This window comes from Loxodonta africana, chromosome 20, assembly GCF_030014295.1.
Source record: "Loxodonta africana isolate mLoxAfr1 chromosome 20, mLoxAfr1.hap2, whole genome shotgun sequence".
In the NCBI taxonomy this organism is placed as follows: domain Eukaryota; kingdom Metazoa; phylum Chordata; class Mammalia; order Proboscidea; family Elephantidae; genus Loxodonta; species Loxodonta africana.
Genome location: NC_087361.1, coordinates 61080831 through 61107260, shown reverse-complemented (window position 1 = coordinate 61107260; position 26430 = coordinate 61080831). Strand labels below are relative to the sequence as shown.

At 41.9% G+C, this 26430-nt stretch overlaps 1 protein-coding gene across 2 annotated transcripts in view; it reads right to left on the bottom strand.

The window, feature by feature from the left end:
- KCNH1 (potassium voltage-gated channel subfamily H member 1) overlaps nt 1-26430 on the bottom strand; it is a 742144-nt gene that overhangs the window by 400179 nt on the left and 315535 nt on the right. For both annotated transcript variants that reach the window (XM_003410287.3, XM_003410286.4), the window contains exon 7: nt 10186-10615. In XM_003410287.3, the coding sequence (XP_003410335.2) occupies nt 10186-10615 (430 nt within the window). The remainder of the gene's footprint in view (nt 1-10185; nt 10616-26430) is intronic.

Sequence of the window (26430 nt, the reverse complement as noted above, 5' to 3'; positions counted from 1 at the left end):
CAGTAATCCAGCTACACACAAAGATACTATCTTCTCACAACACACATAACCAGATATTTGCCACCTTAATTATAACTCAGAATAGTAGAAATGACTTCTAGTGAAAGTGCCCCCTCCCTGACAGTCCTCCACTGCCTCCCTTTCTCTCCTCCACTCTTTACTCTGCCCCCACAACAGACACACACAAGCACACACATATACACACATACACACACTGAATGAACATCTTCCCTTCCCAAAATAATCAGCAAGGGAAACAAGAAGACAAAATGAAAGACTTGAATGTCAGGTAAAACTGGGTTCAAAACCCAGTTCTGTCACCTCTTAAGCCGTGACCTTGGATAAGTGACTTAGTGCTTATAAGCCTCTGTTTTCTTAGCTGCAAAATGTGGATAATGAAGCCTATTTCTGAGGTTGTTGGGTGGTTGAATTAAAGCTCTGTGAAAGTCCCCAGCATGTCTTGGGTGCTAAAGGCATGACCGTTTCCAGTGCCTTCCCGCCTTTTCCAAGGGGAGCACCCCCTCTGTTCTTGGTGTGTTTCCTGCCCTATGGAGATCCTCCAGGTCTGTATAATGATGCCTAGGGCCTCCCCACCACATGAAATGACTTTTTTCTCCTTTAAGAGCTTCTCCTAACTTGCTCTGCAGTCAGACCTTGTTTTTTACTCCCCCGAAAGAAGCTTTGTATCTAGGGAACCTCCCATCCAGATACACTTATATTTAATAACCTACACATTAAACATTGCAATTCACCTGACAGTTTATACAAGTTTGAATTCTCTTACAGTAGAGCACACCCAGAGGACTAACTACCAGATGGCTGAGAAACATCGTTGATTGTTGAGTCCTGTAACAGTGCTGCAAGAGAAGGAACGGAGGAGTAGAGATGGGCTGGGTGCGAGACAGAGCAGGAATGATAGTCAAGGCGTGTGTGGGGGGGGGGCACTAGCATTGTTTGAATATCCCATGTGTGAAGCACTGTGCTAAGAATTTTCCATCATTTTATTTTTTCAACCCCAAAGCAGGTCAGGTGGGGCCTGGTATCTCCATTTTCAGTTGAAGAAACTGCCAAAGGTCAAAGTATTAATAAAGGGTAGAGGTGGGCCTAGAAGCCAGAACTGGCACGCTCCAAAGGCTGTGCTCTTTCCCTCATTCCAACAGGAAAGGAGAAGGGAAAGAGCAGTGAGACCCATAGCCCTGCTCTCTAAGAGCTCAGAGTCTCACTGGAGCTAGACAAAATATACAAGCAAATAAGATAACTATGACATCATAAGAACATTAATTTAAAAAAACAAACAAACAAACCTGTTGCTGTTCAGTTGATTCCAACTCACAGCAACCGTTTAGGACAGAGCAGAACTTCCCCATAGAGTTTTCGAGGCTGTAATCTTTACAGAAGTAGACTGCCATATATTTCTCCCATGGAGTGCTGGTGGGTTTAAACCACCAACCTTTTGGTTAGCAGTGGTTAGTTTTAACCACTATACCACCAGGGGTCCGTGATAATGTTTATAGACCGGTATAAAGTAAGTGCAAGTGAATAAACCCAAAACGTGGTCCCTCAGCCTTAAGAGCATGAAGACAACTAAGTGTTGAGAACCAGGTGGGCGTTAGCAGAGTACATTTTCTGGAAGCAGGAGAACAGGGATGCAGAAGACATAAAGTAGCTTGAGCTGCATCAGAGATGAGGCTGTCCAGCTGACACACGACGGCAGGCAGAACTGTAAAACAGTCAGCTGACTGGATGGTTAGAAAAGGACACTAAGAATAAATTAGAAATGAATGGTTATTCCTCCCACAGCATTCTAGACACTGCCCCATTTCTCAAAATAAGCATAAACCAAAAATGAAATCAAGCAGCATTCCCATTCTCCTGAGAAAGAAACGGCAATTATTACTTTATCTTTTCTAAAAAAAAAAAAAAATTTTTTTTTTTTAACAACAGAAAAGGAACAATTAACTGGGAAGAGAAAAAAAATAGTAATAATAAGTTATACCCACTAGGACAGCTATTATCAAACAAATGGAAAATAACAAGGGTCAGCAAGAATGTGGAGAAATTGTAACCCTTGTGCACTGCTGGTGGAAATGTAAAATGATGTAGTTATGTTGTAGAAAACAGTTTAGTGGTTCCTCAAATGGTTAAACACAGAATTACCATATGACTAGCAATTCCACTCCTAGGTATGTGCCCAAGAGACTTGAAAGCAGAGACTAATATATATCTTGTAAAAATGGCATGGGGGCAATGTCTGACCTCCTCAAACTTCACAAGGGGGAATGAGAACCAAGATCAACAGTCCAGGGCTGATTCCTAAGAGGTCAGACATGCTTCCTCTCTCCACCATCTTTACCTATTCTGACAGCAACCGTCCCTCCCACAGCACTCTCTACTTCTCTGCTAGGTTTGATAATTCACTGCAGTGGCCACAGAGAACTCACGGACGATACTCATGATTACGGGGTTTATTAGGGAAATAACAGGTTACAATTCAGGCTCAGAAACATTCTGAATATAGTTGTTCAATCAGGACAGCTTCTTCTCGGCTGTGCCATAGGCACGCCTGTTTGGCCTCTTGGCCTCTGCGCTGCTCAGGCAAGTGTTACAAAGTTCTTTTAGCCCTGCCGATAAGTCCCCAGAGGCACCCTAGGCACTCAGCTTTCTCACTCCGTGGGTTGGGAAGCCCACTGCATGATCTCCTGCCAGTCTCCCCTGCTGGTTTCTCCTGCCACCACTTCTCACCATCTTCAGGGTTACAGCTCACTCTCTTTCCGTCTCCTGGTTCCAGAAGCTTCTCAGCACAGGGATCCCCAGTCCAAAGGATGTACTTTCCACTCCTGGCTGCTCTTTCTTGTGGTGGTGGGATCCTCTCTCTGCTCTGGAATTGGCTCTATTTTAAGGCAAAACTGACCAATCCCCTTGGTGGGCCACAATTACCTTATTTACAACCCTGCCCAATTACCTGGGTAGGAGTTACAAGACCAACTAGAAAGGCCAGACAAGAGCGATCCATCACACAGCACTTGTACACCAATGTTCACTGAAGCACTATTCACAATAGCCAAAGGGTAGAAACAACCCACATGTCTGTCAACAGATGAATGGATACAATTCGATAATACAGCAAAAGTTTATTAGTGATTGCCAGGGGCTGGGGAGAGGGTAGAACGGGGAGTTATTGCTTAAGGGGTACTGAGTTTCTGTGCGGGGTGATAAAAAACTTGAAATAAATACTGGTGATGTTAGCACATCATGGTGAATGCAATAAAGTCACTGAATTGTACATTTACAAATGGCTAAAATGGCAAATTTTTTGTTATAGATATTTTGCCACAGTAAAATTTTAAAACAAAGAATCAAATAATCAGTTATTAACAACAATAAAATCATGACATCTGAAAGGAAAATTTTCAACTTTTTCAATGAACTGTCATACATTATTATCTTTTGCAGTTCTCACTTCCACCAACTGAGATTACCAGGGTAACCTCTTACCCCTAATTCACAGAAAGAACTGGAGGCTGAGGAGGTTAAAGGGTACAACACAAAGCACAGAGCAGATCTAGGACCTGAACTGAAGTCTCTCAACCAGCAATTCAGGGATGAGATTCAAACAGATCTGCCTGTGATGGAGAGCGAAATGTTTGCTGCTATCAGCTGAAGGGAGATGGAGGAGGAGGGAAGGCTGAGCAGGCAGTGCTGGCTGTTCCCAGTTTGTGTTCCCCTTGTCTGTGTCATTTATTTGTACCTGCATACATGACTGTCTACAATAAACTCACATTTCCCAGCCTTCATCACAGCAGTGTGGCCAAGTTACCTGTTGTTGTGTGCAATGGAGGCGGTTCTGACTCATAACAACGCTATAGGACAGAGTAGAACTGCCCCATAGGGTTTCCTAGGCTGTAATCTTTTTGAGAGCAGATTGCTAGGTCGTTTCTTCCGTGCAGCAGCTGGTAGGTTCAAACCTCTGACCTTTTAGTTAGGAGCCAAGCACTTTAACCATTGTACCACCAGGAACCCTGCCAAGTAACCTAGCCCCAGCTAATGTGATATGAATAAAAGGAATGCTGACAACTTCCCAGTCTTGTTCTCAAAGGGAAGGAATGTGCCCATCCTTCCTCTTCTACTCCTTCCTACTTTCTGGAAAAAGACACACTGGCTGAAGTTGGGAAAGCCATGTGGGATTCTGATATGGCAGTCATGCACTGGAGCCAGGAGAGGAGCCTCTGTCTCTAACGACACAGAGAAGCAGACCAACCCTGAACTTCTAGGAAATGTATGCCTTGTTGATGCCACTACTACTTTGGGTCTCTGTGCAGCAGCAGAATCCATATCCTAGCTAATAAAGAAGCTTTGCCAATAGTCCTGGAGACCCCTTCCAAGACTCCAGAGTCTTTCCAATTGCTCAGATTCAACACATATTTATTAAGTGCCCACTTTGTGTTTGAAGTCTCCCTCGAATATCTTTCTAGCCTCCTAGGAGGTGTGGCCCACATTTTTTAGACACATCAGTATATTGGTAAAGAAGGCAAAAAGAGGCATTCGGCAAGGGTAAAATGTAAAGAAATAGGTAATGTTTAAATAAGATCACAAAGGAAACAGGAAAAAAGCCCATGTTTGGATACAAGTGACAATCCAAGCTGAAAGGAAGACACAGAGTCTACTGCTGGACTGCAAGTCAGTGAGGCAATAAGGTCACGTGTCAGGGGCACAGTTACTAATGTCCCTTCCCGAGGAACGAAGGAAATATAAGGTAACCACTAGGACGAGCCAATTGGTCTCTAGAAGCTCCCACGCCCCGGGGGTAACGGTTGAATGAAGAACTGTCAACCAGCAGAAGGACCAGAAAGAGAGGCTGTTCTGGACTAAATAGGTGCTCACGAGGGTGTCTTTAGCACAGACACCCTCTGTGCTAAAGCCTCTGCTGTGGCTTTAAGGAGCTGAGGTAGAGGAGAGCCTGGGAGACACAAATAAATTCAAAATGACAGGTGCTGTGCAGTGCCGAGGTGGGAGACCAAATGTTCAGCTCGGGGGAGAGAATGTAGAGGTGTCTGGAGTGGGAGTGCAATGTCTAGACCCCCTTCCATTATCAGAGACAGATGAAAGGAATGTGGCTTAATTATAATGACAAGAATGACAGCAATGACATTATGAGGGAAGAAATGGAAAAGTGCACAGCCCATATCAAGAAAATGGGAACTGTCTCTTTGCCATGAAGAGTTCCTTAAGACAGAGTCACGTCCCTATCCTGAGACTGACACCTCCCAGATAAAGACACTCTCTCCCCCAACAATTCTTCTTTCTCTGATTGATCATTCAGATGCCTGGAAATTCTCCCTTACAGTAAAGACTCCATCTCCAGGGCTCAGTCACTGGCTGGTGGACTGACAGGGCCTGTCTCCATCCTTCCCACCTCCCTCCAGGGCCACCAGGCCTCTGCTTCCCTGAGAATACCAAGCACACCTGTAGTCGCTGAATGCTCGCACCTAGCTAGCCTAGTGCCTGTTGGGAGGCATGCCATATATACCTGTGGAATGAAGGCATCCTCTCCCAGGTGTCTCAGGGGACTAGTGTGTGATGTAACCATTACTTCTAAAGCTTCTCTCAGTGTTACCTGCATACAAGAGAGTCATATGTGCAAAAAAGTGAGTCCACTCACCATACCTAGGGTGAACCCTTGCAGGAAACATCTGCCTCACTGATGTCCCTATGACCTACAACCACAGACCCACGCAAGAGGCCAGGGAGACCAGGGCAGGGGCTGACTTGTCCCTGGTCCAGGCCAAGGCTCCAGAATGAAAGACAGACTTGAAACCAGGCAGTTGGAGATATCATAGATCACCTAAACTGACAGCTAATCACAAAAACTCACTTTAGCCAACAGTTTTCATAATTTTTTATCAGAACTAGGAAAGGTGAGAAAGCTTGAAAATATTTAGTTTTTCTTCTTTCTGACATCCACTGGAGAATTAGCCAAGTTGTAATGAGATGTTTGGAGACAGAGAACAGAGAGAGAGGAGAAGCAACAGAAAGCTTGAGTAATCTACTAACCTGATGCTAATACAATGCATCAGAATAACCAAGAGATACCGTTACTGCATGGGGGTAAAGGTGTTTCAGGGGTACAATTCTTGCCTTTCATGTGAGAGACCACGGAAACCTGGTGGCGTAGTAGTTAGGTGCTACAGCTGCTAACCAAAAGGTCAGCAGTTCGAATCCACAGGGCACTCCTTGGAAACTCTACGGAGCCATTCTACTCTGTCCTGTAGGGTCGCTATGAGTCAGAATTGACTCAACAGCAACGGGTTTGGTTTGGTTTGGTTTTTTGGTATGTTGGAGACCCAGGTTCTATTGCCAGCCTCATGCATACCCATGACTGTCAGTGGAGACTTGTGTATTTCTATGATACTGAAGAGGTTTCCACGGTGCTTCCTGATTAAGATGGACCAGGAAGAAAGGCTTGGCGATCCACTCCCAAACATCAACCAATGAAAACCCTGTGGTCTGATCCGCAACTGATCATGGGAATGGCAAAGGACCGGGCAGTGTTTTGTTCCATTGAGTGTGGAGTTGCCATGAGCCAGGGGCCAACTTCACGATAGCTAACAACAACTACTACTACTACTGAGGCGTGTAAAATTAAAGGTAAAGGGGAAAACATCATGATGTACCATTACTTCTGAAGCCCACCAGCTTTGTCTCTCATGCCCCTTAGGGAATGCTGGGCCTGACTGCCAGGTGAACTGGGAGGGAGGCACACAGATTCCCTGGCATAACTGAAGGTGTGGTCAGTGCTCTCCATCACCAGAGATCACAGTTCTAGGTGTCAGTCCAATCCCATCTAGCATACAGTAAAGAGGTAAGTGTGTGTGTGTGTGCACACATAGGTAAAGGCAAGACAAAAGAGAATCCTGTAAATCTAATCAGACATCAGCAGTTGTCCCGAACAAAGGCAGTTCAAAATGTGAGTTTACAAGGGTAATTACCACCACATTACACAGGGTGCAATAACTTTGTTGTTAGCACAAGAATTTGTCAGATGTGTGTCACACTGAAAGGGAACAGCTGTAACTGTAAATAACAGCTGAAAAATAGCTGGTTTCCTAAGCACCTTGTCCCCTGAGTCTGTACTGTAATCTTGTTCTTAAACTAAAACAACAAAAAAGCATGCAAAAAGTTTCCGTTGCAGAAATTGCTGGCTTGTTAAAGTTTACAGAGAGAGAATTCTCCACGTGTCCATGTGTAAGTGTGGCGAGCCTGCCCGCAGTCGGTGTTGCTAGACGACACCATCATGGGAGAGCTCAGTGGACACCAATACCAAAACCAAATCCATTGCCATTGAGTTGATTCTGATGCATAGTAACTCCATGTGCTGCAGAGTAGAACTGTGCTCCATAGGGTTTTCATGCCTGTGACCTTTCAGAAGCAGATCACCAGGCCTTTCTCCCGAGGCACCTCTGGGTGGCTTTGAACCACCGGCATTTCTGTTTGTAATCAATTGCTTAACCATTTGTGCCAGCCAGGAACTCCATCCAGTGGGACAGTGGGTTTTACTTCAGAGAGGCCTGGATCTGAGTCCTCTCTCTCTGCTGCTTACTTGCCTATTCATGGAAAAGTGAGTTAGCTTCTCTGAACCTTCATTTTCTTAGACCTGTTGCCGTCGAGTCAATTCCAACTCATACTAACCCTCTAGGGCAGAGTAGAACTGCTGCATAGGGTTTCCAAGGCTGTAAATCTTCACGGAAGTGGATTGCCGTATCTTTCTCCCATGGAGAGGCTGGTGGGTTCGAACCACCAACCTTTCTGTCAGCAGCCAAGCACTTAATGACTGTGCCACCAGGGCTCCTTTCCCTTCCTTATGAGATGGAGATAATAATCTCTAATTTGTAGAGTTGCTGTGAGCAGCAGATATCGTATGTAGAGCACTTAGCACAATGCCTGGTAAATAAGTATTCAAATAACGTTATTACTGTGAAGTCTCAATTTCAGTGGAATCACTTAAAGTTGCTGTTAGACTTGCCTAACTAAACATCATATTTTGCTGGATAATTCAGAGGTGACTATTAAGGTATTACTCTGTTTTGTCTTTGTTTTTTTACGAATTAGAAACATTGCTACTTTCACCAGGTTCTGAGAAGATAGGGAGAGAAAAGATGTGATATTTTTATAATTGTTTGAGGTTTCCCTGGGAGACAAACCCAGGAAATTATGCCCTCCCTAGAAGAATGGTTTTAGAGAAACTAAACTGCTTATCTTTACTATATGCCACCAGAACTATTTTCTTTTTTCATTCTTCCAGGTAAGAAGTTACTGGGAAGTCCTCTCATATTTGAGAATATTTGGGGAGCCCATGCAATGGGGCTTATTTTCTAACTGACCACTCATAGCAAAATTTCTGTAATGGATATGATGGGGTAATTTGATTGCCAAAGTGTCTCATCTCCCCTCTAAAAGGCAGAAATTGTGCCCTGAGCCCAGTGCATCTGCTAGCTTAGTGGGTGCCCCGAGGCTCACAAACATACCACAACCACTGCTAGGAAACAGGTGTCGTTAAGGCTGAAATAGTTCTAGAAAAGCGAAGTCTTAAATCCTTTTCTGAGACATGAGAGAGCACCTCAAATTCTAATTAAGCTGAGGCAATTAGCAACCCACAGATATTTACGCTGCTTCCCATGGTCAGACAATCATCTCTGTGAAACCCATCTTCAAGTAAGGAGTAAGCCCAAAAGCTTCATTGTCACACACTTCCCACAAATCAGTTACCCTCTTAGACACATTCCATAAATTCTGAGGCCAGCTCTGTGCCTGCTGTGAGAGTTTTTATAAAAGGGCTGCATCAGAAATGACAAGGCAGTTGCAAAAAGGAGGCAGAAAGCAGCAAATTTAACAATTTGGGGGAACGAAACCCACTCTCAGAACGGGATCCTGTGCCTCTGGTTGGTTGGACAAAGCAAGTCAAGCTGAAGCCTCAGGTTTCCCTGGTCTTAGAACTCCTTGGTGGACTTAACCATTAATTCCTTTACTCCACCCTCAAGGCCCACACATCAAACAAAACTGTTTCTGCCAGCTGGAACCAAAGCCCAAGATTCATAGTGTGTAACCAGACCACTGTCCACTCTGATGCTTCACTAGAGCTGTCCTCTCCCCTTGTCACAATCTGTCACTGAAGTGGCTACAGAGAGTATGTTGGGGCCTCCTGTAGCCCACTGCATACTGCAGACTTGAGGGTTTCCCAAAAGAAATCCAAGCAACTCAGCTCACTTTCTTTCCCCAGTCCAGTCAGGTCCACTCCTACCCAAGACTCCCCTTTATGAGAACAGTACCAGCCAAACATTTCCCAACTCGCAACAGCAACCGCTACACAAATGCTTAGTGGTAAATGATTCAGATTTAAGTTCTTCAAGAACTAAGGCTGTCTTTCAATGCAGTCATGTTAATCCAATAACCTGTTACTTCTCAACTGAATGAGACCGTCTTTTTTTTCAAGCTGAAAAATTTCTCGACTAACAATCAGACATCAAAAGTGCTGACCTAGACCAGTGCTGTCCAACAAAGATTTAAAATTTTCTAGTAGCCACTCAAAAAAAGTAAAAAGAAGCAGATGAAATTAATTGTAATAAAATATTCGATTTAACCCAATATATCAAAAATATTCTAATTTCAACATATAATTCCAAAATATAAGCAATATAACATAATTAATAAATATCTTACATGTTTACAATTCTTTTTCTCATACCATATTGGACTGTGTAGATCTAGAGCTATGTTTAAATTGACATGGAAAGACTCCCACAGTTTACGGTCATATGAACCAAATTGTGTATAGGACATGATCTCATTTCAGTTTTACAAAAACTACACTATGGGTTTAGGTACGCAGAGAAAACAATCTGTAAGGACAGACACCAAAAGGCACCAGTAGTTATCTCTGAGAGGTAGAATTACGGGTGATCTTCATTTTCTACTTTGTACTTTTTGATATTTTCTAAGTTTTTTGCAGTAAGCATGTGCTGCTTTAATTATCAGGGTAACTATAAAGCCAGTCTTTCCTTTTTCTTTTTTTAAAGAAACGTCTGTTTCTTGTTTTAAATTATTACACCCCAATCCTTCCAGGACTTTAGCCAATTTTTCAGCTAACAGAAAGGATGGCCAAACAGTACCCGCAACTCCTGTCATACTCACATCCGATCATCATAATGGCCACCGCAAAGATCTTCTCGATGTCTGTGGATGGAGCAATGTTCCCAAAGCCCACACTGGTGAGGCTAGTCATGGTGAAATACAACGAGGAGATGTAGACAGAATTCTTGCTGGGACCACCTTCCCACTTCCCGGAGCCAGAACCATTAAACTGGTAAGGAGTGCCAATGTCCATGGCCAGTTGGTAGAGCCAGCTGTTGTTGCGAATCGTCTTGGTGTCCTCGTCAAAGATCTCATAGTCTCCGATGCTGTACCAGATGCAGGCCATCCAATGAGCAGCCAACCCAAACACACACACCAGCAGGACCAGCACAGCAGCTCCATATTCAATATAGTGGTCCAGCTTACGGGCCACTCGCCCTAGGCGGAGCAGCCGCACAACTTTGAGAGAGCTGAACAGGCTGCTGATGCCCTGGGAAGAAGAGGGACACAGCGTCAGGGCCAAAGACCAGAGATACTATTCCTTTCCCTCCTCCCCACCAAGCTGTTTCCCTAAGCATTGTGTGTATGTGCACTTCACGAGATGCAATATTACACAATCTTAAAAAGTTGTTTTCACATAAGTAATGATATGGAAAATGCTCACCATATGATATTAAGGGAAAAAGCAAAAGACAAAACTGCATACCCATATATATGTGCATATATACATTTATTTTATTCTAATTATGCATAAGTACACACATACATATGTGCAGAAATATAGTCAGGAGACACACCAAAACATTAACAGTGGTTGTCGCTGCATTGGAATTACAGGCAATTTTTTGTAATATTTGTATATATATAAGAAGCCCTGCTGGCACAGTGGTTAAAGTGTTCAACTGCTAACCAAAACTTTGGAAACTCTATGGAGTTGCTATGCGACAGAATTGACTTGACAGCAGTGGGTTTTATATATATATATACACACACACACACACACACACACACACACACACACACACATATATATCTCCAAGAGAACCCATTGTCATTGACTTGATTCCAACTCATAGTGACCCTATAGGACAGAGTAGAACTGCCCCATAGGGTTTCCAAGGACTGCCTGGTGCATTTGAACTGCCAACCTTTTGGTTAGCAGCCATAACTCCCAACCACTACGCCACCAGGATTTCTATATATATATATAAAAAAAAAAAAACACTTAAATAGTTACTGAATTTATGTAATTATAATTATTACTTCTATAATTAGAAAAAAGATATTTTATAAACAAAGACAGAGTAAAAAAAGTTAAGAATGAATTTTTAAAAAACAGCTAAAAAAATGAGGAACTGAGGCTCTGTTTTCTTAGGAAAGTTACAAATGCTTGGAAAGCGACATAACTTCTATCAGGCTAGGGATTATACTATCAGCCACCATCTACTTAAAGGTCATTAATCAGGGAATCTGAGAGCTGAAAGGAACCTTCTCATTTCACCCGATCAAGCCTCCTCCCTTCTGGCTGGTTTCTACTATTCCACCAGAACAGGTCTGTTCGCCAAACGGCAGTTCCCTAGGGAGAAGCACTGTGATGTGGAAAGATCACTGGAGTGGAAATCTGGAAAACAGACCCTCAGACCCAAGCAGCCACTAACTTACTGTGTGAATTTGGACAATTCATTATCTCTCAGTTCCCTAATCTAGACAATGAACAAGGCAGATTGGAGGATCTCTAAATCTTCTCCAAAGGCTAACACACTATTATTTCCAAAGAGAACTGAAACATATCAAAGAAGCCATAAAATTTAAAATCCCAAAATTCCTATTCCAAGGTGATCGCAAAGTGTATGCAAGGGAGATTCTCATAAGATTTTCCTACTTCCATTAAAAAACAAATAAACAAACACATATTTATTTGAACCAAGACTTTGCCCTTCCTTACATAGCAAAACTCCAAGAGTAGGACAATTTCCTTCACCAATGAGATGGAATGACTTTTCACTATTCTAAACAGTAGACAGTTTCCAGGGCCTAAATAAACAAAAAACAAACCTGTTGCCAATCAAGCTAATTCCAACTCATGGCAATCCCATGTGTTACAGAGTAGAACTGTTTCATAGGGCTTTCATGGCAGTATTCTTAATGAAAGCAGATCGACAGGGCCTTTCTTCTGCGGTATCACTGGGTGGGCAGGATAGTAGCTAAACGCAAACTCTTTGTACCACCCAGGGAACTTTCCATGGCCTCAGGGCACTGCTATTCTCTCTTATCCCCTGTCCCCTTAATGTCAACTTCCTAAAGGTCAGATTATGTCATAGACAGAAGGAAAATGTATAAATAATTTCCAGTGACCCTGTGTCAGAGACTCAATAAGGCCACTTCCTCTTCCTGGACACACAGCCAAACTCTATTTCCCAGGCTTCTTCCATCTGGGGGGATCACTGGGACTAGTTCTCACCAACAGACTATGAGGTGAAATGTGGGTCACTTTTGGGCCAAGTGAGTCCCTGGGTAGTGGAAATAGTTAATGTGCTTAGCTGCTAACCAAAAGGTTGGAGGTTCAAGTCTACCCAGAGGCACCTTGAAAGGAAGATCACAGCCACTGAAAACCCTACGGAGCATAGTTCTACCCTGACACACATGGGATTGCCATGAGTGAGAATCTACTTGACAGCACCTGATTTGATACCCCGTTCCCCCCCACCCCCAGGCCAAGGCAGTTAAAAATAAGTGTGCTCTCTCTTCTCCCTGCTAAGCCTTCCAGATGAGGCTAGTGTGACCTTGAGACCACGTACTGAAGAGGGAGAAAGTACAACATGGTATGATCCCTGAAGGGCTATGTGGAACACCTCCCTCCTGCCCACTCAACTTGAATTGTGTGGTGACATGAATAAGAAAGAGTACTCTGAAGTAAGCCACTGAAATTTTGGTGGTTATTTGTTACAGCAGCTAGCATTTGCCTTCCCTTACAAATACAAAGCCCTTCTGACACCTGACCACGCAAATGTTATGTAGTATACTCACTGCTGTCGAGTTGATTCTAACTCATAGCACTCCTATAGGACAGGGTAGAACTGCCCCATAGGGTTTCCAAGGCTGTAAATCTTTACAGAAGTCAACTGCCATATCTTTCCCCCACGGAGCAACTGGTGGGTTCGAACCATCAATTTTTTGGTTAGCAGCAATGCGCTGTAACCACTGCACCACCAGGGCTCCTTGTATGTAGCACAGTCTTGTCAGTAAAGACTACAGATCAGGTTGCCAAAATATTTTGTTGAGGTGGGGTTAGGAGAGGTGAGATTATTACCCTTTTAAAAAGCAAAACAAATAAAAATTTATAGCCATAAAACTTGCAATAGAAATAATCGTCATTTCATGTCAAAGTACAGCAGCCAATGGCTGATTGCGAGGATAATAATGGATTTTTCCAGGCCAAGGGACTACATCCCCAGCACCTGTCCCATACAAACTGTGACCTTTGACAAAATTTACCTTTGGCATGTATTCTTTCTCTAGATCCCTCTTTCCCTCCATTGTTTTTCTCAGTGCTCAAAACCTGCTCTGTGTAAAGGGCTGAGAAAACCCCTCATGTGAAGATGCCAAAGACTGATGAGGATAAATGATGTCCTGTCTCCAACAGGCCATTTGCATTTTAATAGAAGAGAAAATCTTGGGAAACAAATTTCCAGTAGTGGAGTTAAACACACCAGCAGGCTAGACGTAGGAGATATTTTGAGAGACAAAGGAGCCTTTCTGATGACTCAGAAGTCAAACATTATGTAAGCAGCCACCTACTCCCCACATCCTCATGAGAGAAGGCCCCTGCAATCATCCTTCAAAGCAGTTCTACTCTGAAACAGAACTTATTAGGCTAGTCCAGGCAAAACTGCCTGTCCCTTTTCCTCATTCATAGTCAATTCAAAGCAACATGTAGGGAGAACTTAATATGTACACTTCCTTGAGCTAGTGGTATAGGGAAGACAGGTTAAAATGATGTTGTTGTTATTTTCTTGTTCATTATTTTATCTCCAGTGCCTAGCATATGAAAACAATAGAAAAGAAGGAGGGAGGAAGCAAACACAAAAACTAGTGAGAAAGGCAAGATATGATTCTTGAAAAGCTATTTCTACCTAATAACCATGGAACTTGAGAGCAGAGAGGGAATATGAAGTCATCTAGTCCAGCTCTCCCTGAATTCCGCAATGTCCTCTAGAGCTGCCCTGTGGAATGGCCATCCAGCCCCTCTTTGACCACTCCTACCCTCACTACCTCTCGAAGATCCCATTCTGTAACAGTCATGCATGGAGGTGAACAATGCAGCTCCTGTAACCTTTCTCATTTCCCATCTCAATTCATCCCTCTTCCCTCTTCATCCCTTCCTAATGGCCCATCACAACACATGCAACCACTACACAAAGGCCATGCTATCCTCTAGTAGACACTCGAAACAGCTGAAGTAACCCCTGCCATGAATGCACACTTGCACATCTGTGCCTCCTCAGACTGGTTCCTTAGCCAGAATGTCTACCATCCCCAGGTGAGGTACTAGTCAGTCTTCAGGCCTGTCACCACCTCCACTCTGAACCTTCATAACTGCCCTGTAGTGGCTACAAATCACTCACTTCTCCATGCGCTCATGATATTCGGTGTCCATTACCACTTGAACACACTGCCTTGCATTACAGTTAAAACCAGCTGCTCTTGAGTTGATTCCAAATCCTGGCGACCCCATGTGTGTTAGAATAGAACTGTGCTTCATAGAGTTTTCAATGGCTGACTTTTTGGAAGTAGATCTGGGTGGACTTGAACTTCCAACCTTTTGGTTATCAGCCAAGTGTGTTAACCATTTGCGCCACCCAGGGACTCACATTATAGTTGTTGTTGCTGTGTGCCACTGAGTTGATTCTAATTCACAGTGACCCTATAAGACAGAGTAGAACTGCCCTGTAGGGTTTCCTGGACTGTAATCTTTATAGGAGCAGATCATCAGGTCTTTTCTCCCATGGAGCTTGCTGGTGGGTTCAAACTGCTGACCTTCTGGTTGGTTAGCAGCTGAGCTTTAACCATTCTGCCACTAGGGCTTGTGCATTACAGTTACCTATGCCCATTTCCTCACCTGTATCAGGCAATCCCTGAAGGTAGGAATTGCTTGTTATTCACAGGGCCTAGAGCACAGAACCTTCCCCAAAACGGTCTCAAACATTTTCTAAACTGAATTGAGGAGTTTGAATTATTAGAGAATTTTTTCTTATTTTTTAGGAGCCTCTGGAACAACATAAAATAAGTACTTCTTCATTACGTTTTTTTTATCGATGTGTATACCAATGCTCTAATACATGGTTGTTGCATAAGTTCTTTTCTATTGCATTACCATCTGGAATTCTAGCTGTTTAAAAGAATTTCTACCTATTAATTTCTTTTCTTTTTTGCCTTAAGTTCAGCAGATGAGATAAATAAAACAGAAGACTCCACACTTTTTTTTTTTTTTTAATTTTAGTGTACTAAAAATATGACAGCACCATACTGCAGAGAATCACATTTTTCCCAGAGACTTCATGTATCACAGAACCAATCTCACATTCCAAAGAGTTCTGGAGAATTCTTGATCACAACCTTGAAATTATAAAGAACCAAAAATTTCAAGTTGGGTCTACATGGATGAAGGGACAGTGAAATTCTACGATGTTGAACTTCATCACTGAAGGCCAACAACTATGACTGGAAGAAAGGCTTTTGAAACCTCAATAATGTTGATGCAATCCAAAATGAAATAGACATTTGGAAACGATCAGATTCATCTGTGTGTGAACTATCAAATTTTACTTATTCACCCAGCCTAAATAAATTATTCCCTTAACTTGGGCTATATCTTGCCTTCTCAACTAGTCATATTCACCAAATTTATACACAATTCTACTTTTTTATGCCATAGACATGGATATAACCCATTGTCACAGGCTGATAAGGATGTGTAATGGAAAAGAACTACTTAGTCTCTCAGGTTCTTGAATGGTGGTGACATATGTGGTAATACGGTGGTAAAATAGATAATTGTGCAGATAAACTTTTTATTCTTTTGATTGCTCTGAACCCATTACTCCTGACTTCTCCCCTCCTGCATCCTCCTCCAGTTGAAGACCTCCTTCACATACTTTCATCTGTGTCCTCTGGAACTTATATCCACATGTAGAAAAACTCCCAGCCTCAACATCTTCACAGATTGCTCCCACCACCTTCTTGCTTTAGTTGAAACTTGGCTCTTCCCCACACACTGCTTTTCCTCATGTTTCTCCTCTACATTCTGTAGTTAGAAGTATCCTGCCAAACACAGCGCTGCATGGATCCAACAACATGGACTAAACTATCATTTCCATTCTCAGCTGGGCCTTAGATGCTGCCTACCAGTACTTTTCCTCTTCTTTGGACAACACTCTCTCCCCCTCCCATCAATAGCTATTCCAAATCTTTGCTACTCTTCTCAAGATTCTACCTGACCTGTTTCCTCTCATTCTCAGCCAACCTCTTCTCCCATTTCACAGGGAAAGTAGAGCTCATTAGTATGTACTCTCACTCTGCATTATACTTACACACCTACAAACATACGCATTCACAGCATCCTTCCACCTGTACCTATACCAAAACCCATCTCTCCACCTGCTCAGCAACATCATGCCCTCAACTATCTACCCTCTCCTCCACTCCCTCCTTTATCTTCAAATCTCCCTCTTCACAGGCTGCCTCCTCTTAGACTTACACTCATGTTTTCCAGACCTTAAATACCTTCTCTCAGTTCTTCTACCTCTCTGGTAGGTATGCTCACTCTCCTTCCCTTCCCAATATTCCTTCCTGAAACCCTAGTCAACACACAGTGCTTCAATTTCCTCATCTTTCACTCATTTTTCAACCCACAGCAATCAGATAGCCACTCCCACCACTTCCCAGAATCTACTTTCCCTAAGGTCACCAATTACCTTCCAATTGTTATACTTCTTGGTCTCTCTCGCTTCTATTCACTTCAGCATTTTGACATCCTGCATGGCCACACCGTGTCTAAACTCTCTTCCTGTGTTCAAAGAATCAGTACCCTATGAGGTAAAGCTTGTCTCCCACTACACAAATTAAGAATACTCTTTTTCCAAGCTCTCTTGCACTTAAAGTGCAAGCACATGACGTTGAATCTGCCCATCAGAGGCACTGACCCCAGTTACTGAAAGTTAACTGATGCATGTTCAAATCTGCCCTTTTTTTTCTTTAATCATTTTTTATGCTTTGTCTTGCCACCACTTGACTGCATCAGTGTGTTGTACAGTGGTGGTTTGTGTGTTGCTGTGATCCTGGAAGCTATGCCACTGGTATTTCAAATACCAGCAGGATCAGCCATGGTGAAAAGTTTTCAGCACAGCTTCTAGACTAAGACAGATTAGGAAGAAAGGCTTGGAGATCTACTTCTGAAAATTAGTCAATAAAACCTTTCGGATCACAGGAGAATATTGTCTGATATAATGCTGGAAGGTGAGCCCCCTACGTGGGAAGGCACTGCACAAGAGCCACAACCATGGACATACTAACGATCATGAAGATGGTGTAGGACCAAGCCGTCTTCTAACAATATTTTGTTCTGTTATACATAAACTTGCCATGAGTTGGAGCCAACTTGACAACAACTAACATCAACAGCTTTGTCTTGAACAAACTTTAGTCAGGCTTCTCTGATTTCTACAGGCTCCTGAACTCTACCCGTCCACAAGCCTTACCAAGTACTAAAAAAGGTGGACTGTGTTCCTTTATCAGCTTTTAATGGGACTAGGCTTAACTGCAATGCTTAAAACAACTGACCTTTGCCATCACCTGTTCCCATATGATTTAGATAAGGCTCAAGGATAGCCCCTTTTTTACCTATGACAAGGCCTGACAAAGACCCTCCAAATTCCCACTTCCTACCTCATAAATGAATAACTGAATTGCTTGACCCCACTGACCAATCAGAAACAAAATGCCTATTGACCAAACTTTAAACTTCTCTCCTTCCCCCAACTCCCTGAATTTTGGCCCACCCTCAGCCTGAGTCAACATACTATCCCTCCTTAAGGGGTCCTCCAGGAGAACAGGCTGATCTCAGCATGAAAAAAAAACATAACACATTCTAATTCATTATCTGATGACGCCACCCTTTAATCTCACTTCCCCACACCCGTTTCTTTCTTTTTTTTTTTCTAGCTCTGTTCACAGTGTCTGTTTAAAAATACAAAACAAATAACAAAAACACTTTTTTAAAAATAATTTTTATTGTGCTTTAAGTGAAAGTTAACAAATCAAGTCAGTTTCTCACATAAAAACTTATATACACACCTTACTACATACTCCCAATTACTCTACCCTCAATGAGACAGCCTGCTCCCTCCTTCCACTCTCTCTTTTTGTGTCCATTTTGCCAGCTTCTAACCCCCTCTACCCTCCCATCTCCCTTCCAGGCAGGAGATGCCAACATACTCTCAAGTGTCCACCTGATCCAAGCAGCTCGCACCTCATCGGCATCCCTCTCCAACCCATTGTCCAGTCCAATCCATGTCTGACGAGTTGGCTTTGCGAATGGTTCCTATCCTGGGCCAACAGAAGGTTTGGGGGTCATGACCACCAGGGTCCTTCTAGTCTCAGTCAGACCATTAAGTCTGGTCCTTTTATGAGAATTTGGGGTCTGCATCCCACTGTTCTCCTGCTCCCTCAGGGGTTCTGTGTTGTGTTCCCTGTCAGGGCAGTCATCGGTTATGGCCAGGCACCATCTGGTTCTTCTGGTCTCAGGATGATGTAGTCTCTGGTTCATGTGGCCCTTTCTGTCTATTGGGCTCGTAATTGCCTTGTGTCCTTGGTGTTCTTCATTCTCCTCGATCCAGGTGGGTTGAGACTCATTGACGCATCTTAGATGGCCACTTGCTAGCGTTTAAGACCCCAGATTCCACCCTTCAAAGTGGGATGCAGAATGTTTTAATAGATTTTATTATGCCAATTGACTTACATGTCCGCTGAAAGCATGGTCCCTACACACCTGCCCCTGCTTCGCTGACCTTCGAAGCATTCAGTTTATTCAGGAAACTTCTTTGCTTTTGGTCAGTTGTGCTGACCTCTCCTGTATTGAGTGTTGTCCTTTCCTTCACCTAAAGGAGCTCTTATCTACTATCTAATTAGTAAATACCCCTCTCCCACCTTCCAGGTTCCTCCATGTTATGAAATGTTGCACAGATTTATCACTGTTCTTTATCAATGCATATTATTCCATTGTGTGAATGTACCATAATTTATTCACCCATTCATCCATTGATGGGCACCTCGGTTGCTTCCATCTTTTTGCTGTTGTAAATAGTGCTGCAATAAACATGGGTGTGCATATATCTGTTAGTGTAAAGGCTCTTATTTCTCTACGATATATTCCAAGGAGTGGGATGGCTGGGTCATATGGTAGTTCTATTTCTAGCTTTTTAAGGAAGCGCCAAATCGATTTCCAAGGTCGTTGTACCATTTTATATTCCCACCAGCAGTGTGTAAGTGTTCCAATCTCTCCACAGCCTCTCCAACGTTTATGATTTTGTGTTTTTTGGATTAATGCTAGCCTTGTCGGAGTGAGATGGAATCTCACTGTAATTTTGATTTGCATTTCTCTAATGGCTGATGATTGAGGGCATATCCTCATGTATCTGTTAGCCGCCTGAATGTCTTCTTTAGTGAAGTGCCTGTTCATATCCTTTGCCCAATTTTTAATTGGGTTGTTTGTCTTTTTGTGGTTGACTTTTAGCAGAATCGTGTAGATTTTAGAGATCAGGTGCTGGTAGGAGATGTCATAGGTGAAAATTTTTTCCAAATCTGTAGGTGGTATTTTTACTCTTCTGGTGAATTCGTTAGATGAGCATAGGTGTTTGATTTTTAGGAGATCCCAGTTATCTGGTTTCTTTTTGGCACTTTTAGTAATGCTTTGAATTCTGTTTATGCCTTGTATCAGGGTTATTAAAAAATTAACATTGTCCCTATTTTTCTTCCATGATCTTTATAATTTTAGAATTTATGTTTAGGTCTTTGATCCATTTGGAGTTAGTTTTTGTGCATGGTGTGAGGTATGGGTCTTGATTCATTTTTTTTGCATATAGTTATCCAGTTATGACAGCACCATTTGTTAAAAAGACAATCTTTTCCCCATTTCACTGACACTGCGCCTTTGTCAAATATCAGGTGCTCATACGTGGATGGATTTATATCTGGGTTCTCAATTCTGTTCCATTGGTCTATGTGCCTGTTGTTGTACCAGTACCAGGCTGTTTTGACTACTGTAGCCATATAATAGGTTCTAAAATCAGGTAGAGTGAGGCCTCCCACTTTGTTCTTCTTTTTCAGTAATGCTTTACTTATCCAGGGATTTCTTCCCTTCCATATGAATTTGGAGATTCGTTTATCTATCACATTAAAAAATGTCCTTGGAATTTCGACTGGAAATGCATTGTATATATAGATGGATTTTGGTAGAATAGACATTTTTACAATGTTAAGTCTTCCTATCCATGAGCAAGGTATGTTTTTCCATTTATGTAGGTCTCTTTTGGTTTCTTGCCGTAGTACCTTGTAGTTTTCTTTGTATAGGTCCTTTACATCTTTGGTAAGATTTATTCCTAAGTATTTTACCTTCTTGGGGGCTACTGTGAATGGTATTGATTTGGTAATTTCCTCTTCAATGTTCTTTTTGTTGATGTAGAGGAATCCAGCTGATTTTTTTGGTTTATCTTGTAACCTGATACTTTGCTGAACTCTTCTATTAGTTTCAGTAGTTTTCTGGAGGATTCCTTAAGGTTTTCTGTGTATAAGATCATGTTGTCTGCAAATAGAGATAATTTTACTTCTTTCTTGCCAATCTATATGCCCTTTCTTTCTTTGTCTAGCCTAATTGCTCTGGCTAGGACCTCCACCACAATGTTGAATAAGAGTCGTGATCAAGGGCATCCTTGTCTGGTTCCCGATCTGAAGGGAAATGCTTTCAGGCTCTCTCCATTTAGGACGATGTTGGCTGTTGGCTTTGTATAAATGCCCTTTATTATGTTGAGGAATTTTCCTTCTATTTCTATTTTGTTGAGAGTCTTTATCATGAATAGGTGTTAGACTTTGTCAAATGCCTTTTCTGCATCAATTGATAAGATAATTTGGTTTTTGTCTTTTGTTTTACTTATATGGTGGATTACATTAATTGTATTCTAATATTGAACCATCCTTGCATACTTGATATGGTGGATTATTTTTTTGATACGTTGAATTCTATTGGCTAGAATGTTGTTGAGGATTTTTGCATCCAAGTTCATGAAGGATATAGGTCTGTAATTTTCTTTTTTTGTGCTGTCTTTAGCTGGTTTTGGTATCAGGGATATGGTGGCTTCATAGAATGAGTTAGGGAGTATTCCATCCTTTCTCTGCTTTGAAATACCTTTAGTAGTAGTGGTGTTAACTCTTCTCTGAAAATTTGGTAGAACTCTGCAGTGAAGCCATCTGGGCCAGGGCTTTTTTTTTTTTTGGTTGGGAATTTTTTGATTACCTTTTCAATCTCTTTTTTTGTTATGGGTCTATTTAGTCATTCTACGTCTGTTTGTGTTAGTTTAGGTAGGTAGTGTGTTTCTAGGAATTCATCCATTTCTTCGAGGTTTTCAAATTTGTTAGAGTACAATTTTTCATAGTAATCTGATTTGATTCTTTTAATTTCAGTTGCGTCTGTTGTGATGTGGCTCATCTCATTTCTTATTTGGGTTATTTGTTTCCCTTCCTATATTTCTTTAGTCTGTCTGGCCAATGGCATATCAATTTTGCTAACTTTTTCAAAGAACCAGCTTTTGGCTTTCTGAATTCTTTTAATTGTTTTTCTGTTCTCTAACTCATTTAATTGTGCTCTAATTTTCATTATTTGTTTTCTTCTGGTGCCTGACAGATTCTTTTGTTGCTCTCTTTCTATTTGTTCAAGTTGTAGGGACAGTCCTCTGATTTTGGCTCTTTCTTCTTTACGTATGTGTGCATTTATTGATATGAATTGACCTCTGAGTACTGCTTTCGCTGTGTCCCAAAAGTTTTGATAGTAAGTGTTTTCATTCTCGTTGCATTCTATGAATTTCTTTATTCCCTCCTTAATGTCTTCTATAACCCAGTCTTTTTTTTTGAGCAGGGTATTTTTCAGTTTCCAAGTATTTGGTTTCTTTTCCCTGCTTTTTCTGTTATTGATTTCTACTTTTATGGCCTTATGGCCTGAGAATATCCTTTTTAATATTTCAGTGTTTTGGATTCTGCAAAGGTTTTTTTATGACCTAATATGTGATCTATTCTAGAGAATGTTCCATGTGCACTAGAAAAAAAAAGTATACTCTGTAGCTGTTGGGTGGAGTGTTCTCTATACATCTATGAGGTCAAGTTGGTTGATTGTTGCAATTAGATCTTCTGTGTCTCTATTGAGCTTCTTACTGGATGTCCTATCTTTCACCAAAAGTGGTGTGTTGAATTCTCCTACTATAATTGTGGAGTTGCCTATCTCACTTTTCAATTCTGTTAAAGTTTGTATTATGTATCTTGCACCCCTGTCATTGGCTGCATAAACATTTAATATGCTTATATCTTCCTGGTAGATTGTCCCTTTCATCATTATGTAGTGTCCTTCTTTATCCTTTTTGGTGGATATAACTTTAATATCTAATTGTCAGAAATTAATATTGTCCCTCCTGTTCTTTTTTGATTGTTCTTTGCTTGATATATTTTTTTCCATTCTTTGAGTTTTAGTTTATTTGTGTCTCTAAGTCTAAGGTGTGTCTCTTGTAGGCAGCATATAGACTGATCACGTTTTTTTTTTAATCCAGTCTGCAACTCTCTGTCTCTTTATTGGTATATTTAGTCCATTTACATTCAGTGTAATTATAGATAAGTATGAGTTTACTGCTATCATTTTGATGCCTTTTTTGTGTGTTGTTGACAGTTTCATTTTTCCACTTACTTTTTTGTGCTGAGAAGTTTTTCTTTGTAAATTGTGTGTTCCTCATTTTCATAGTAGTTTAATTTATTTTTGGTTAGTTGTTATGTTTATCTTGGTTTTTATTTTGAAGTATGGAATTGTTAGACCTCTTTGTGGTCCTTAATATTTACCCCTATTTTTCTAAGTAAAAACCTAACTTGTATCGTCCTATATCTCCTTGGTTTCCTCTCCATATGGAAGATCTATGCCTCCTGTATTTAGTCCCTCTTTTTTGATTTTGTACTCTTTTACATAATGACTTCAATGATTCCCTGTTTTGAGCATTTGTTTAAATTAATCTTATATTGTTTTTGTGATTTCCCTATCTGAGTTGATATCAGGATGTTCTGCTCTACGACCTTGTGTTGTGTTGGTATCTGATATTACTGATTTTCTGACCAAAGAATTCCCTTTAGTAATTCTTTTAGCTTTGGTTTGGTTTTTGCAAATTCTCTAAGCTTGTGTTTATCTGTAAATGTCTTAATTTCACCTTCATATTTGAGAGAGAGTTTTGCTGGATACATGATTCTTGGCTGGCAGTTTTTCTCCTTTAGTGCTCTACATACGTCAACCCATTGCCTTCTTGCCTGTGTGGTTTCTGCCAAGTAGTCTGAACTTCTTCTTATTGATTCTCTTTTGTAGGTGACTTTTCATTTATCACTGGCTACTGTTAAAATTTTGTCTTTATCTTTGGTTTTGGCAAGTTTGATGAGAATATGTCTTGGTGACTTTCTTTTGGGATCTATCTTGTATGGGGTTCGATGAGCATCTTGGATAGATATCATTTCATCTTTCACAATGCCAGTGAAGTTTTCTGCCAACAGATCTTCAACTATTCTCTGTATTTTCTGTTATCCCTCCCTGTTCTGGAACTCCAATCACAAGCAAGCTATTCTTCTTGATAGAGTCCGACATGATTCTTAGGGTTTCTTCATTTTTTAAAATTCTTTTATCTGATTTGTCTTCAACTATATTGGTGTCAATTGCCTTATTCTCCATCTCTCCAACTCTGGATTCCAATTCCTCAATTCTGCTCCTCTGACTTCCTATTGAGTTGTCTAATTCTGTAATTTTATTGTTAATCTTTTGGATTTCTGAATGCTGTCTCTCTATGGATTCTTGCAGCTTACTAAATATTCACTATGTTCTTGAATAATCTTTTTGATTTCTTCAACTGCTTTATCAGTGTGTTCCTTGGCTTTTTCTGTAGATTGCCTTATTTCATTTCTGAGGTCATCCCTGATGTCTTGAAGCACTCTGTAAATTAGTTTTTTATATTCTGCATCTGGCAATTCCAAGAATGTATCTTCATTTGGGAAAAATCTTGATTCCTTGATTTGAGGGTTTGTAGAAGCAATCATGGTCTGCTTCTTTATGTGATTTGATATCAATTGCTGTCTCTGAGTCAACTATAAGATATTGTAATGATTTATTTTATATTTGCTCACTGAGTCTTATCTTCTTGTTTTGTTTTGTTTCAATACACTCAAATGGGCTACTAGATTGCATTATCTTGATTGTTGTAACCTTTGAATCACTTATGTCCTGTTATTAGCTGATCTGAGCTGTTATGAGATATATGAGCCTATGAGTGCGTTCACTATTCTTGAATAGAATCAGCTTAGGTGTCCTGATAGTGGGTCACCTAGTGTGTGGTGTAGGCTGTCACCTTTTAACTTAGTGGAATAGTGGTGATGGTTGCATGCACCAGATTCTAGTAGTGGCAGGGGGTCACACTCTGAGGAGGGCAGGATGCTGACAGCCTTCCCCACGTGCCAGTGAGGTAGGGGTGTCTCTATTCTCTATAGCACTCTGGTGGGTGGGCTCTGCAGCTGTACCTTAGGCACCCAATGCTTGTACCTCTAAGGATTGGTAGGTGTCACTATCCTCAGACCCCTTTAGCAGGTGGTCTGGTAGTGTGGGTGGAGCTTCAGCCCTCAGTTCCCTGCTGTGGATCAGTGAGGGCTCTGTTTAACAGGTAGACAGGTATCAGACCTCCAAAACTTGCCTTTCCACTGCTCAGCTAAAACAATTACAGTCAGATCTCTATCAGAATTCCCTGTGCATTATAATTGCCACCTGGTTTCCTGTAGGGATGAAAGCCAAAGAATGTGAATCTCTTATGCCTGGTTGGAGCTTGTTCTGTATTATTATTCCAGTTTAGGGAAGACAGGGAAGGGTTTCTCCCCTGATTGTTAATTGCTGCTTTTCTCAGGCCAGAAGAATGGGTTAGAAAAGAAAAAAAAAAATACCAGCAGAGCACTTCACTCCCTGGCCCAGGGAATTCCAACGTTAATGAAGCCGGCTGAGCCAGGTAGGGGAGGGATCAGATAGACAGGAGATAGTAGCACATGGCAAGATAGACAAAGTTACTTATCTTGTTAGGTGAGGACTGTTTTATCTGAGATTCCAGAGGGGTGTATAGACTGTGTGTGCTGGCTGGGTTGAGATTGACCCAGAGTGTTAGGACTTCGTCCGGTGCTTGCACCGTCTCAGGAAGCTTTGATCAACCCCTCTGCACTTGGTCCAAAGCCCAGCGCCAAGGTCTCCTGGCTGGGATGCTGCGCTCCAGGCTCCGAAACCAGTTGCTGCTTCCCTGTGATTTCTTGTTCTCCTGTCAGCCATGTCCCTGTGCAGCCTGTGTGCGCTGGCTGGGTCCTCACTGAGGTTACTCCGGGGGTTACGGCTGCGTCCTGTGCTTGCCCCATCTCAGTAAGCCACGATCAGTCCTACCGCTCTGGCTCTAGGGAACCGTGAGGGCTCAAGGCTGTGGCACAGCATGCCAGCTCCAGAAGCGGTCGCTGCTTCAGCATGCGGCTTTTCACTCCTGTCACTCAGGTCAACTCCTTAGTTCTGTGTTTGATGGTCAGGGTTCATACGTTGTCATGTATGTAACTGATTCGCTTGTTTTTTGAGTCTTTGTTGCAAGAGGGATCAGCGGAAGCTTCTACCTAGTCAGCCATCTTGGCCCCGCTAACAAAAACACTTTTTCCTAACTCTCTGAGACACTTGCTGATCTTGTCTTCAGAAAACTCTCCTTATTGCAATAGATTTTTCCTCCTTTTCCTTCTGAATAAAGTCTCTCCCTGTCAAAGCCTGGACCAATGGGTTGCACAGAGCCCCCTTTTGGCAGGCACATGGTAACTCTACTCCATTCCCAGAGCCCATAAGGCAGTGATTCTAGAGTGGCACCCAGTGTTCCTCGATGGTGGTATCAGCAGTGCACCTGCAGACCGTGCCTAGTAGCAGCAGCAGTGGTGTATTCACAGGCAGGTTCTACAGTGTGA